We start from the raw sequence: 13,121 nt of genomic DNA on the forward strand, positions 1-13,121 counted from the left end.
AGTTATGTGCAGTAAAAGAACTTATGTGCAGAAAGAAAACTTCCCTTCAGATTACTCTGGTCTTCGGTGCAGAAATGTGCAGTTCGGTCAATGGCTATGCATCTGGATTCACACTATGTTCAGTGGATTTGCACAATCCACACAGGTTTTTTTAGTATTTGCTGCCTCAAGAACCCACCTAACCAACAGAGTTGTGTTCACAGTATTGACTGGAGCAGGGACATAGAATGAGAACATCACTCAGACCCAGTAACTGAATATTTGCGCTCATGATAAATTGGGAACTGAGGAATTGGGAACATATTCATTATCTGTTGCCATATGTCCTCTTTTTCCAGGACACATCTAGTTGCCATAGAGATCCAAAGTTAAAAGTGGAAGTCGGCAAATGTGTCCTCTTTTTTAGCTCTTCAAAATATGTGACTCCAATCAGTGGGTTGTACAGGAAGTTCAAGCAGTGTGTTGTGTCCTAGTTTTGGCTTAGCTGAAGGCAAGAAATATGGTTTCTATATGATTTCCCAGTCACTGACAAATCTTATTATTTTACTTACATTTGGCTATAATAATTCTAGATTAAATTCCACTGAATGGTTCTGTAGTGGCATGACAAATTATACAAAATATGCCACCCTCATTAGACATTGGCTTGAGTCCTATAACGTGTAATGGACATGTTATAAATAGCTAATCAGGAATCTAACATTTTAACGGCAAAGGCACTTAATGGACCATAATGCCTGATATTCTTCACTATATTATGGCTTTTCAACTCTATTCTACTGAAACAAGATAACTAGTTGGGTACACATGTCATCATTTTCATCCAACTGTCTCCATGCTCCTTGATTACTTTCTTTGACAAGATTCGTAGCAGACAATCCTTATCTCAGTGTGCCCCTGCCCGCCCATTTCTTAATTATGTGCTGTCAAAGACAAATGGGTGCTTAAAGGATGTCTTAGTATTTACATACTCTTTTGTCACCTTTCTTAACTTTGCTGTCCGGGTGGAAGACTTCTAATAATTACAATAATAGTACATCAGAGAAGTTATGTCAGCCTTGTGCATACTATTAATGCATTAATGTGTCAAAACAGCAGTGAATGACACAGCTCCAGGCAGTCTTAAAAGCTACTAATGGTAGTCCCACTCCAAGGCATTGATTTGTAAGCAACCCTAAAGCTATAAAACTTTCCTACTGATATATGGTTCCACAAGCTTTGTACTTACCATTCAACTCATTTTTAGTATACGGCCAACACCTGTTTGAAGAAGAGAACCATATAGAAAGACAATATGTGCCATATTACTGTGTTGGAAAATTACTAATGAATGGTAATAAAGTAATCAGATAATTGAAAGAACTCATTTGCCAAAGGTCCACATTCTGTTGTTAGATACCCCAGGACAAAGTAAGGTTTGAGGTGGAATTAATCATGCAATTGGTTTCTGTAGTTCTTTTGGTTCAGATCAGTTTCTTGGTTAATCCAAAAGAGTTTAACCATTTAGAAAAACAGCAAGACCATATATTTTGTCTTGGAGCTATGGCAATGTAGCAATTCTCCACTGAAACCATTTTTGGGATGTGGCTTGCATTTCAGAGACAGCTTCAAAGACAGATCCAGAATTGTTTTTTAGAGCATATGCCTGCTGTGTAACTCAAAGCTCAGTGTCAATCTGAGGTGCACATTTAATAAATCCCTTCTCTGAGTTGGCTTTATTTCCTTCACCTGCAGATACAATAGAATTACTGTTCAAATGCTATGCTTCATTTTCACTTTTTTGGGGGGAGGAGGGGAATGTGTACTCAAAATGTGTGCACAAAACTTAATTGTTAAAACCAATTTAAAAATGCTAATTATTTTCCCACTATTCTCTTGGTGATAAATATGCTGATTGGAAAGATTACATCTTTGTAATTTTTTTAAGTGTCATTACCTGAATATATGTTCTGGAATCTGAAACTTGCAATAAAATGACAAGCTTAGAGCAAAGGTAAATGATGGAATTAATGTAGATGATGAGACTTCTTTTTTGTATTTCAGAAATTGCTGACAGCTTGTAGATTCTTATCAGCACAGTTCATTCAACCTTTAAATTGCTTCTCATATTGTACATAGCTCATATACTGTATGATCAGGAAAAATTATACTAGAGTTGTATGATAATGTTTTGGAGACAATATTATTTTATCCACTTCTGAACGCATTCATTGAGCCTATTGAAATGCATGTAATATAATAACATTATCCTATGATTCTCCTGGGGTTTGCCATAGACCATGGAAAGACTGTATAAGCACACAGGAAACTATTTAGGTGTGAGAAGCAACTGAGGATTATGAATTACATTTTGAGTTCTCACTAAGCTTATTGCTATATTGTATGCTACTGCAGAGGTATAAAGAAATCATCTCATCTTCTGTGAAAATAAATTCTACTCAGCGTGAAATAGGAGAAAATCTCTTAACCCCAGTTATTTTTTCGATTTATGCAGCCCCAGATTCTGTGGACAAGCTTTTGCACTAGCTTATAAAGCTGTTCATCGGAAAAGTCCTGTTATTATTACCATTCTCATTTACTACTGTTTATATAGCACCTCTCTGTTTATCGACAGTGACAATTTCCCAGATACACATGAAACTAAGACAAGAAATGAAATTAAGAGCCATTTCCATTCATGTGCATGTGTGCTTGAACATAGTATGTGCAAGTGTGATTGCTAATCAGTTATACTTCCAGAATCCTAACTGGTATCCTAGAAAGTCTTATTGAATCACAACTGCGCCCAGAGAAGAACCAGCATCTTTTTGACTGTTTTTATGCAGTGATCTGAATATGCTGACTTTTTCAAGCATCCTGCTGCAGCCTCATCCCAGGATGTGAGAATTCAAAATATTTTAAGCATTTAAATGTTTTGGTTTTAACTTTACTCAGTTAACAATCAGTATATTTAAATAAAATGAAAAACACTCAGTTGAATGGGGTTCCTCAACAGAAGCATCTTAGCCAACTTGCCTTGTAGCTCCTATATTCACGGATATCTGCTCTTGTCTCAGCTGTAACCAAAAACCTAATGTTTCTCTCCCCACTCCTTTCTTGATTGCCTGCAATTTTAATCTACAGGTGCTTTCAGGACATTTGAATTGTAAATGAGAAATTTCATCCACTGCCTTTGTGTCCCCATTCTTGGAAATAATATGCATTGAAATCGGAGCTATTAGGAGGATTAGGCGTACTTAGCCAAATTACTACATGAGGAACTCTAGTTTTTAGTATTTACAGATGAGAAAATTATTTACTAGATGTTTATTTTATGCAAATACTTTTGTCAAGCTGCCTAATGAGCTACAGCACAAAAATTAACCTAATTACATAATGTGGTATCCGCTGGAAATATAGTGGGTGTTTTTTTCAATATGCTGCAAGATCCTCTTCAATGGCTCGCTATTATGGCTTCTCACAACAGTGGGTAAGTGGAATATATAAAGCTGGAGGAATTATGAGGAAAATTAAAGCAGAAAATGCATTAATCAACAAATCACCACTATGTTTCCATTAATCCCTTGCAGGTCTGGTATTTTCATTTTTGGGCCGATAATATTGTTACAAAAAACAACAACACTGGGTGATACACAATGTCCTGCAAGTGAACATTCTTCTCCCTACAGCCTCCTGCACCAAACATTTGGCAGACAAGCATTGTTAGGTTGCACCAGTGTATGTTGGTTTATTGAGACAATTTATTTAACAATATTTGGGAGTTCAGTCTATGCATTTAACCTAAATTTTAAGATTTCAGGGAAATATATTGTAACGTAAATTTAAGTGTATATATTGAATCAACATACTCTTTTTGGCATATCAGAGAATGAAAGAGATTTATACCCATACAGTCTGTGGCACAGAAGCTCCACAGCCACCGAGGAGCTGCTTCTCTGTGTTTCTGTATGTTGTGAAGAAATAATTCCAGGGAACTCTGTATCATTGTGTGCTGAACTAAGTAAGAGAGTTGGGACCACAGACAGGGAGAGAAACTTAATGACTCAGGGAAGGCACAGATGAAGGGAACAGCCACCACGAAGTGAGTCACACAAGCAGTGCAGAGAAAGAGCAGGAGGGACAGAGAAAATTAGGAGTTGAACGCAGCCTTGCTTAAATAAAGTTACCCTGCTGCTTGACTCTTAATGATAGCTAACACCACTTGATGCACACTCAAGCGAGTAAGGGCCAATTCAGACACACGTTCAAGAGGACAGCTCCCCTTTTCCCACATTGTGGGAGGAGTTCTGGGACCTCCCAGTGACCTGGCTGTGGGTGGAGGGATGCTGCCAACGTCACTAGGATGGCCAGCTGCGTCACGCTTCCTGACCGACCAATCCGGTTAGCCGGGGGCGTGGCCACTTGCCATTTAAACCATGGCGTGGCTGAGCGGCGGCCTCCATTCATCCCTGTCTGTCCCATTCTGCCTGTCATATGCATATGATAGCATATGGCCCGGGGCATGCAAATGTACAATCAAATCCCACGATAAATCCTCTTCAAGAAGAGGGTGGAAGGATTTCGGAAATCCAGGGAATTGCCTATATGACTGTACACAGATAAGCCTGGTGCCATAAGTTTTTATTTATTCATTCATTTTAAAAATTGGTACTCAACTATTTAATCACATTATCAGGTAAGTTTCTAATAAAATATTAACACACACAATAAAATAGCTATAAAATATCTTATGCATAGCAAGGCTGTGTGTTTGAGCCTGCCGCCTAAGCTCATACAGATCTAAGAAGTCCCAGTGTGATGAGAAGCACATACAGCAGAAATTCAACAAGTCAATACTTTCTTTAATATACACAGATAACTAATACAAAAAAATAATTGGAGAAAGAGAGAAATAAACTACTAGGTCAAATTCACCTATTGTACAATTCCAGAGAGAGAGAGAGAGAGAGAGAGAGAGAGAGAGAGAGAGAGAGAGAGAGAGAGAAACGGAAGCCTGTGGAAATTCATACATGCAATGGAAGTCTGGATTTCCCCCTTGTGACTAAAAGTACTACTGACAGAAAAATTAATATGTATGTGCTGCATTTCCCCCTTCCATTTTAAATAAAGCTCAATGAAAAAAATATTTTAAAACAATTTTAAATTCAAATGCCAAGCCATGTTACCTTTTTGCATCCACTAGAATTGCATAGCCTAAGGCTATAATCTCAGAGAGGTTACATCTTGCATCCTTCTGAATTTTCATGAACTGTTTTTTGATTGGGTACTATTTAATAGGAATGAGGGATATTTTATTGCGGAAAGGATCTTACTTAAGCAGCACAATTGTATGTATGTGCTACCATTAGGATCTTAGTAGGATTATATTTAACTAATAACTTTTATTTTAGGAAGGATGGAGAAGGGAGAGAGATAAAATGCTTGTATATAAGAGAATTGTAATACAAACTTCAGTGGTCAGTTGTCTAGCAAGATGGTGTGTTGTGTGAATACATTAATTTGGTGGTCCTGGCTTTTACATATATTGCATTTTAATCTCAGATTCCATATGTCTGCATTTTCCCCCACGTCTGTCCTTAAGCCTCCAGACATTAAATGAATAAATCATACAGAGACTCAAAACTTTGGGTTGTGGTGGCTGGCCTAGCTCACAATATTGACGCTTGCTGAGCAATTTATTGTTTCAGCAGGGTTTCCATTTGCTTTATGTGTTTTCTGTGCAGGTAGGGGCAGGTTTTCAGTAGGGTCTCTGCTTCTGGGCTTTTAAAATATATTAGATGAAATTAACTGGAATTCCGTTGTACGTTTCATATATGGAAGGAACTGGCTGGCCAAGGCTAGATGTACTGTTATTAGGTTCATGGTTTGCATTATTCGAAATCCATGGCTACCCTTGTTTTGGGCAGTGTTGCTGAGAGCTGGCACTGGGCCTAGGGGAAGATATGTGATCGGAGGTCCCTTCCTAAATCTTCCTACAAATCAAATTTTAGTACTTTCCTTCAACAAGTTCATAAGTGACTTAGGTTTAACTTAGGGTAAGAGAAGCTAAACATAAATGAAAAGCATTTATCAGAACGGGATAGTTAATGTGATTATAAAAAATAACACCATTCATTCGTATGCTCCAATCAGAGGTCATAAACATTGCTCTTCAGCTGATAGAAATGCAGCTTGGATTTGCCTTTCTTGTTTTGCTGCCTGCCTCACGGCATTAGTCCATGCCTGAGCTAATCTCTTCTTTTTGGACATGTAGCTACTGACCTCCGCCTCTGATCTATGTTGATCAGTACTTCCAATAGCTTTTTGCTGGCGATTATTGATTTGTCTGATGTGTAGTCAAGTTGCTTGCTGCCTAGGTCAATATCTGTGCAGACTAATCAACAGTATTTTTACCCTTGGGTTGGTCTTATAGTCAGATCCAGGTCCCCACCATGGCCTTTTGCTCAAATAACAAGAATTGTAGCTGTTAAGCAAAGTGTTTCCACATCTACCTTCCAGCTTACATGACGCGTAAAGACAAACTTTCTGTGTTCTACAGCAACATTGATCTTTTCACCTGCTGAGGAATTCATGTGTGTCTTCTACAAAACCTCTGCATGGCAAATCTTTTTGAGTGTGCATTCAGTTCACATAGGCCTGTTGGACTTGTGTGAGGAGCATAGCATTAAACACACCCTAGAGACTCCTTCTTCACTGGAGGTCTAGCTGTTTTTTGGGAACACATGTTTGCTATTACTAATTAGTTCAGTGAGGAAGGCCTGATAATCTCCCAAGGAACCGTGCAATTCCTTGGCACATAGTTCAAAAACTACTGTCATAGAATAATGGGTCCATTTGTTTCACATAACCCATTGTTCCACAATATTTTATTCCAGACTCAGTTATTTTTTAGGTTTGAAATGCTAGATTCAGGATCTGATGGCCCAACACATTATGAAAAACAGGGATGCATCTCAATAGAATTTGTGGCATTATAGGAAGGAAATTAAATCCTACATTTTCAGTAAATTCTAATGCATTGGATTGATGACTATGACTGTCTTGCTCTGCAAACAAAAGGACTCCTTCCATTCAGAGATGGATCTCTAACTCTTTATAGGCTGCTAATCCATTAACTGCCTAAAGCAGGCATAGGCAAACTCCGCCCCTCCAGATGTTCGGGACTACAATTCCCATCATCCCTAGCTAACAGGACCAGTGGTCAGGGATGATGGGAATTGTAGTCCCAAACATCTGGAGGGCCGGAATTTGCCTATGCCTGGCCTAGAGATAATTCCTTCTTCCTGTACCACTTTGCGCACTGTTCCTGAGGGTTCCCCAACCCTCATGAGCAGATTTGTGGAGAGCATAGGGGGCAGCAGGGGGAAGAAGGAAAGGCTGTAAATAACTTCCTCATCCTTCTGCCCATGGAGTGTCCAGTAAGTGAAGTTCCACCAAAGACATATCCAGAGTCAATCATTGTTTTTGAATAAAAATTTAGGCACAGCATTCCTGCTTTGCGCAATGCAGATTTTGATGAAATCAAAGACAAGATTTAAAATCACTTTTGATGCAGAACCGCTCCTTTGATCTTTTAAGGAAGAGCAGCATTTCTCTGCTGCCAGTAGTTTGTGAAATCAAGCAGGAAAGCTGTAGTAAACTGGTGTAATGTGTGTTGTTGTAAGATTTATGTTTACTTTTTCTCAACATTTTATGTTTGCGTGTATCTGTTTTGACAAACTGAAAAACAATAAGTAAAGAAGGGGCAGGAGAGGAAAGACAGTAGAGTGGGAAATCAAGTCAGGGGTTAACTGTTTAATATATTTCAGTCTGATAGAACCAGGAAGGTGTTTCATCTCTCTCTCTCTCCCTCCCTCCCTCCCTCCCTCTCTCTCCCTCCCTCCCTCCCTCCCTCCCTCCCTCTCTTCTACCTGATAGTTTCCCATGACACTCAAACCTGACATTATGATTTATCTCATCAGTGGGTGGAATGGGGTTGGGATTTTGAAGTTCATTTTGCACTTATTCTCAGTGTGCCTCAGTGAGTATTGAAAAATGTGTACTTATATTTAAATAAAAGACTTGCTCTGCCATCACACCTCAGATGTACTTGGGTGCACAATCTCTCTAAAAGATTGTCTCCTTGTAGGATACATATAAAGTGTGAAGTGGCCCTAGGCCTCAACCATTCACTGAGATCATATTATTTCGCTGCTACTTCATTGAGAAGAGGAAAGTTGAGTAGCAAAGGAATCCTCATATTATTCCCAGAGGTGAAGTGCAGAGGTGGCTAAGGAAACCTTCATAAACTTCATTTCCTAGCAGCTATATTTTCCCCCAAACCATTTCTCAAATCAGCTTATGTTACCACCTAATTGATCTGCAAGATAAAACCATAATATTATATGTTTCTGTTTTCATAGCTGAGTCCACTTCTGAAAGATACAGTCCTGAAGAGAACATTCAATGCAACATTGAATAATCCGGTTGTGATTCAAGTGGGCAATTCCATTTACAGACCTATGACAGAGAAAGATATTTTCTGTGTGTCAAATGAACTAGTCTCGAAAAAGTGAGTATGATAACTTCACCCTTCCTGTCTTTGTATTTACTCTTTACTAAGAAATGCAGGCTGGTAAACAGGGAATTTACAGGTGTATTTTGCTAAGATTTTCTGCACTTTGAATTAAAGCAAACAGTTTTCACCTGAAGAGTTTATGCCTGAAGATTTAAAAACTACTAATAAATTAGATGGCAACTGTTCTATAGCTCATCTCCTTAAACTAAAGACCAATCTATCAAGTCTTATAATGCAAAGGTTAGACTATATTTTACTTAGTCATGAATAGAATATTCTGGGACCATAGAAGAAGAAGAAGAAGAAGAAGAAGAAGAAGAAGAAGAAGAAGAAGAAGAGGAGGAGTTTGGATTTGATATCCCGCTTTATCACTACCCTAAGGAGTCTCAAAGCGGCTAACAACCTCCTTTCCCCTCCTCCCCCACTGCAAACACTCTGTGAGGTGAGTGAGGCCGCAAGACTTCAAAGAAGTATGACTAGCCCAAGGTCACCCAGCAGCTGCATGTGGAGGAGTGGAGACGCGAACCCGGTTCCCCAGATTATGAGATTATCGCTCTTAACCACTACACCACACTGGATGATGATGATGATTTTATATCCCGCTCATCTGGCTGGGTTTCCCCAGCCACTCTGGACTGCTTACAGCATATATAAAAACATAATAAAACATCAAACATTTTAAAATAATAATATCATACAGACTATAAATAAACTAACAACAACAACAACAACATTAATAATAACAGTTTACAGTTATACACAAATTAAAATAACTACCAACCCCAACTAAACATTTAACCAACTCCAACCCAACAAAAACAAAACAGAGGAACCAAAATTAAATCTGTTTAAAACATTTTAAAACATTTTAGCCAGTTGCTCCAACCCAAGTGTTGTTCCAGCAAATCCCTTAGGCCTCCCAGGAGCCTCTTTTAGCTGTTTAGGGTGAGTCTGGGCCCTGCCCCCAGGCCACGTGGAAATGGACCTTGCAGCAGGGAGCAGTCTTCCGTCTAGTACTCCAGAAGCAGCAATGGATGGACAGAGTCAGGCAGAAATTATTATTCTGAGAATCAAAGTTAAAAGAGCCTATGCACAGAGCTTTTCAGGAGGATTGGGTGGACTAATTTTGGTGTCTGCTTTCCTCAGTTCAAATGTATCATGTATACAGGTCAGGTGGTCTCCTACCATTCATTCACATATAATAAGGAAGAGGATGAAGGGAATTGATGAATGGGAATGTTCACCCACACCTACGTTAAGCAGGGACAATTGGGAAAACCTAATTAAATGCACCCCTCTCTTTTCATACAGACAAAATGAAGCCACAGTAGCTGGGTCCCTTTGAAGGTTGTCCTGTGAAGAAATGTCAACAGTTTGACGACGTCCTCATATCATTTGTTTGCTTTGTCTTCTGGGATATAAAAACTGCTCTTGCAATATATCTTCTTTATTTTTCTTCTTTGTGAAGTTCTCTTCCTTGTGCCTGGTCTTTTCCAATTTCTGCATTTCTGCTTTTATATCATAACCATTAATAAAGTTATTTGGCAAATTAATATATTGTTCTTTGCAACACAACACCTTGTTTAGCACACACAAGTCCAGATTTTGGGATGAATGTATGAAAGCCAGAATATGTTAATGACATATTTGAATATAGTGTATGTTTTTAAGTCTGAGCTATCAGTCAGCCGGAGTGGCAAACATAATGGTTTTTGCAACATTATAGACATCCTTAAATTCATGTAGATTGCAGAAACAACCAGAAGAAATACAAGTATGTGCATGAGATTCTTTGCTATTAAAAAGTGAATTGTATTCACTGAGTTACACTCAGAGAAGACTCATTAAACATAATGAACCTAAGTTAGTCATGCCTATAATTTAAATAGGCCTATTCTGGGAAGGTGTAATATTTTATACAACCTTGTACTGAATCTTGGTTTTCAGCCATTCTGGTTGGAGGTCTGTAAACATATTTTTAAACATCTCAAATACTTCATAAGTTGCTGCAGGTTTCTTAAGACCCTGCTCTATGAGAATATACAAACAACATGCATGACAAGTGGGATCTGCGATAAATGATCAGACTTCTCAATTGTCATTGGATCTTACCCAAGTAGAAATGGTGCCTTGCAACAGAAGTTCAACCCCCAAGTGGGGACTGCAAGAGCAGAAAACAGTGATATGACAAAGGAATGGGGCAAAGAAGTGAGTCCCTGTGTTCCCCACTCATGCAATAGCAAATGCATGAATTTAAATGCCTGACCAGGGCTTTTGAGCAATATACCTCCATTCACTGCCCCTCCCCCAATGGTAACCATGTAGAAAGAACATTTGGATAGGGCTCAAATCAGCATGTACATTGATCCTCCACTTGGGAACAGTGGAGTAGCCAATCCAAATTCATCCAGTACAAAGGGAAACCAGTTTAGGGTTGTCTAAAAGTACCAACATGTCTGTTGAAGACACTGGTCCAAACGTTAAGAGATAAGGCTTTGTTTAGCACACACAGTGCTAAAACCAATTGACCACTACATGATGCAACAAATTTGACACTAATTAAGTTTTAATCTTATATGCTTTCCAAATATATTTGCAGCCCTCCTCATATAATGTAGGATGTCATCCTTCTCAGTCTATATAGTGCTTTTAGAGTGTTTAAAACTCTTTACTAACATTATTAAAACAACAAAGAGTCGGTTTTGTTGAGAACGAAAACCTTTTTGCCACAATGTGGCCATAGAAATGTGTGATTCACGGGAGACTGTCCCACAATCTCTTAGAGTTGGATCTTCTGGCTTAGTTTAATGATGACTAAAGCCTAATATTTAAGCAGGCTGTCAATGGCCACAGAAGCCAGAATCATTAAAGAATAACTTGAAACTGGAAAATGTGCATAATTTGTACTCTGGAGTGTAGGCTCAAATCTAATTTTATGTGGGTGGTATATGGATGCAAAGTGCTGGTCTTAGCAAAACACTGAAAGCTAACTACCAATTAAAAAGCATTCTGTAATATATCATTGCTATATTCAGCAATAAAGTGTCTTAAATTCACTGTAACCATTGATAACTTCTTTTATCACACCCTAATAAAGACTGCGCAGAGCTACTAGATCACATCCTATTATGGAGTCATTCACAGCAATATTAGCTGTGTGGTATACAGTGAGCGGCATGATTCATAGCCATCTTCATACAACTCACACTTTTAAAATGGTAACAGAAATTTGCAGCTGGTGAAAATGTCTTTAAGCCTGCTACTTTATCAAACATTTAAGAAAAGAGCACAAAGAGTGCCATTTTTATTTTATTTTTGGCAGCTGTGAACAGGATTATCTAAGGAAACTAACCAACGTCAAGCAAATCAGAATGCTGTTTAATTGCTAAACATGCTCAATATTTTCAAAAGAAAATTACCTGGTCCAGATGCCACAGAAATTAATGCGACTTGCATTTGAGTATATGTGTGCTCCACAGGAAAACGAGAAATCATGTTATGACCCTATCTCCCACATCTGAATATCTTGCCTTTACTTTGTTGTCATTTGACCTGCATGTGAGACACATTAGTTGCCAGAGGCTAAACCATCATGAAATTGATTGGATCAATTTATTTTCCAAAGACCAACTCAAACTATGTAGTAGTAACTAACTATGTAAACCTATGAATATTGACATAAAAGTAAGCCCCATTGGACTGGGACTTACTCTTTGTAAGGACATTTAGGATTGCTGCCTAAGCCTCCCTAATCCAATCTCTCTTTCTCTCTGTCTTCAGCTGTGATCCCCACCACTACAGTGTTCATATAACTGATCTGAAAATTTTATTCTTTCCAATAAGAAGGGGAGAGCCCTTAACTTATGTTTCGAAGCAAACAACCAAAAGCTTGGCAGCAGAGGACTCGCCCTACCATTTTTATGTGTTTTCAAACAATGCTGTGGCATTTGAATGATGACCAGGGTTAAACAAGATGCCAACCTTAACTGGATTTAAATGGGCATTTTTATAGTTCCACGTTCAACCTTGAGTACAGTGGTACTTCGGGTTAAGAACTTAATTTGTTCTGAAGGTCTGTTCTTAACCTGAAACTGTTCTTAACTTGAGGTACCACTTTACCTAATGGGGCCTCCCTCTGCCACCGCCGTGGCGCGATTTCTGTTCTCATCCTGAAGCAAAGTTCTTAACCCCAGGTACTATTTCTGGGTTAGCGGAGTCTGTAACCTGAAGTGTCTGTAACCTGAAGCATCTGTAACTTGAAGCATCTGTAACCTGAGGTACCACTGTAAATTATTGGATTACTATACGGGTAGACAGAAGATTCACCCAGAATTTTGTTGCCTCTCACTAACTATTAGTCAATATGATATGATTGGGTTAGGGCTAAGAGATTTGATGGCCATGACCCTATTGGATGAAATCCTACATCTACAGGTGTTTGGTTTTCCTTGGTTTCTTTCACATTAAAATGTTACTTGCAACACCTAGAGTATAAAACATGTAATCTTTTGTATATCCCAGCTCAGTTGGTTAGGGAGTGGTGCTGATAACACCAAGGTTTGAT

General features: G+C 38.6%; 1 protein-coding gene across 2 annotated transcripts in view; it reads left to right on the top strand.

Moving 5' to 3' along the window:
• STPG2 (sperm tail PG-rich repeat containing 2) overlaps nucleotides 1-10,110 on the top strand; it is a 248,067-nt gene extending 237,957 nt beyond the window's left edge. For both annotated transcript variants that reach the window (XM_053404021.1, XM_053404020.1), the window contains exons 13-14: nucleotides 8,403-8,551; nucleotides 9,869-10,110. In XM_053404021.1, coding sequence (XP_053259996.1) covers nucleotides 8,403-8,551; nucleotides 9,869-9,902 — 183 coding nt within the window. In that variant the 3' untranslated portion in view covers nucleotides 9,903-10,110. The remainder of the gene's footprint in view (nucleotides 1-8,402; nucleotides 8,552-9,868) is intronic.
• The last annotated feature ends 3,011 nt before the right edge of the window (nucleotides 10,111-13,121 follow it).

This window comes from Podarcis raffonei, chromosome 9 (genome assembly GCF_027172205.1).
Source record: "Podarcis raffonei isolate rPodRaf1 chromosome 9, rPodRaf1.pri, whole genome shotgun sequence".
NCBI classification, from domain to species: Eukaryota; Metazoa; Chordata; class Lepidosauria; order Squamata; family Lacertidae; genus Podarcis; species Podarcis raffonei.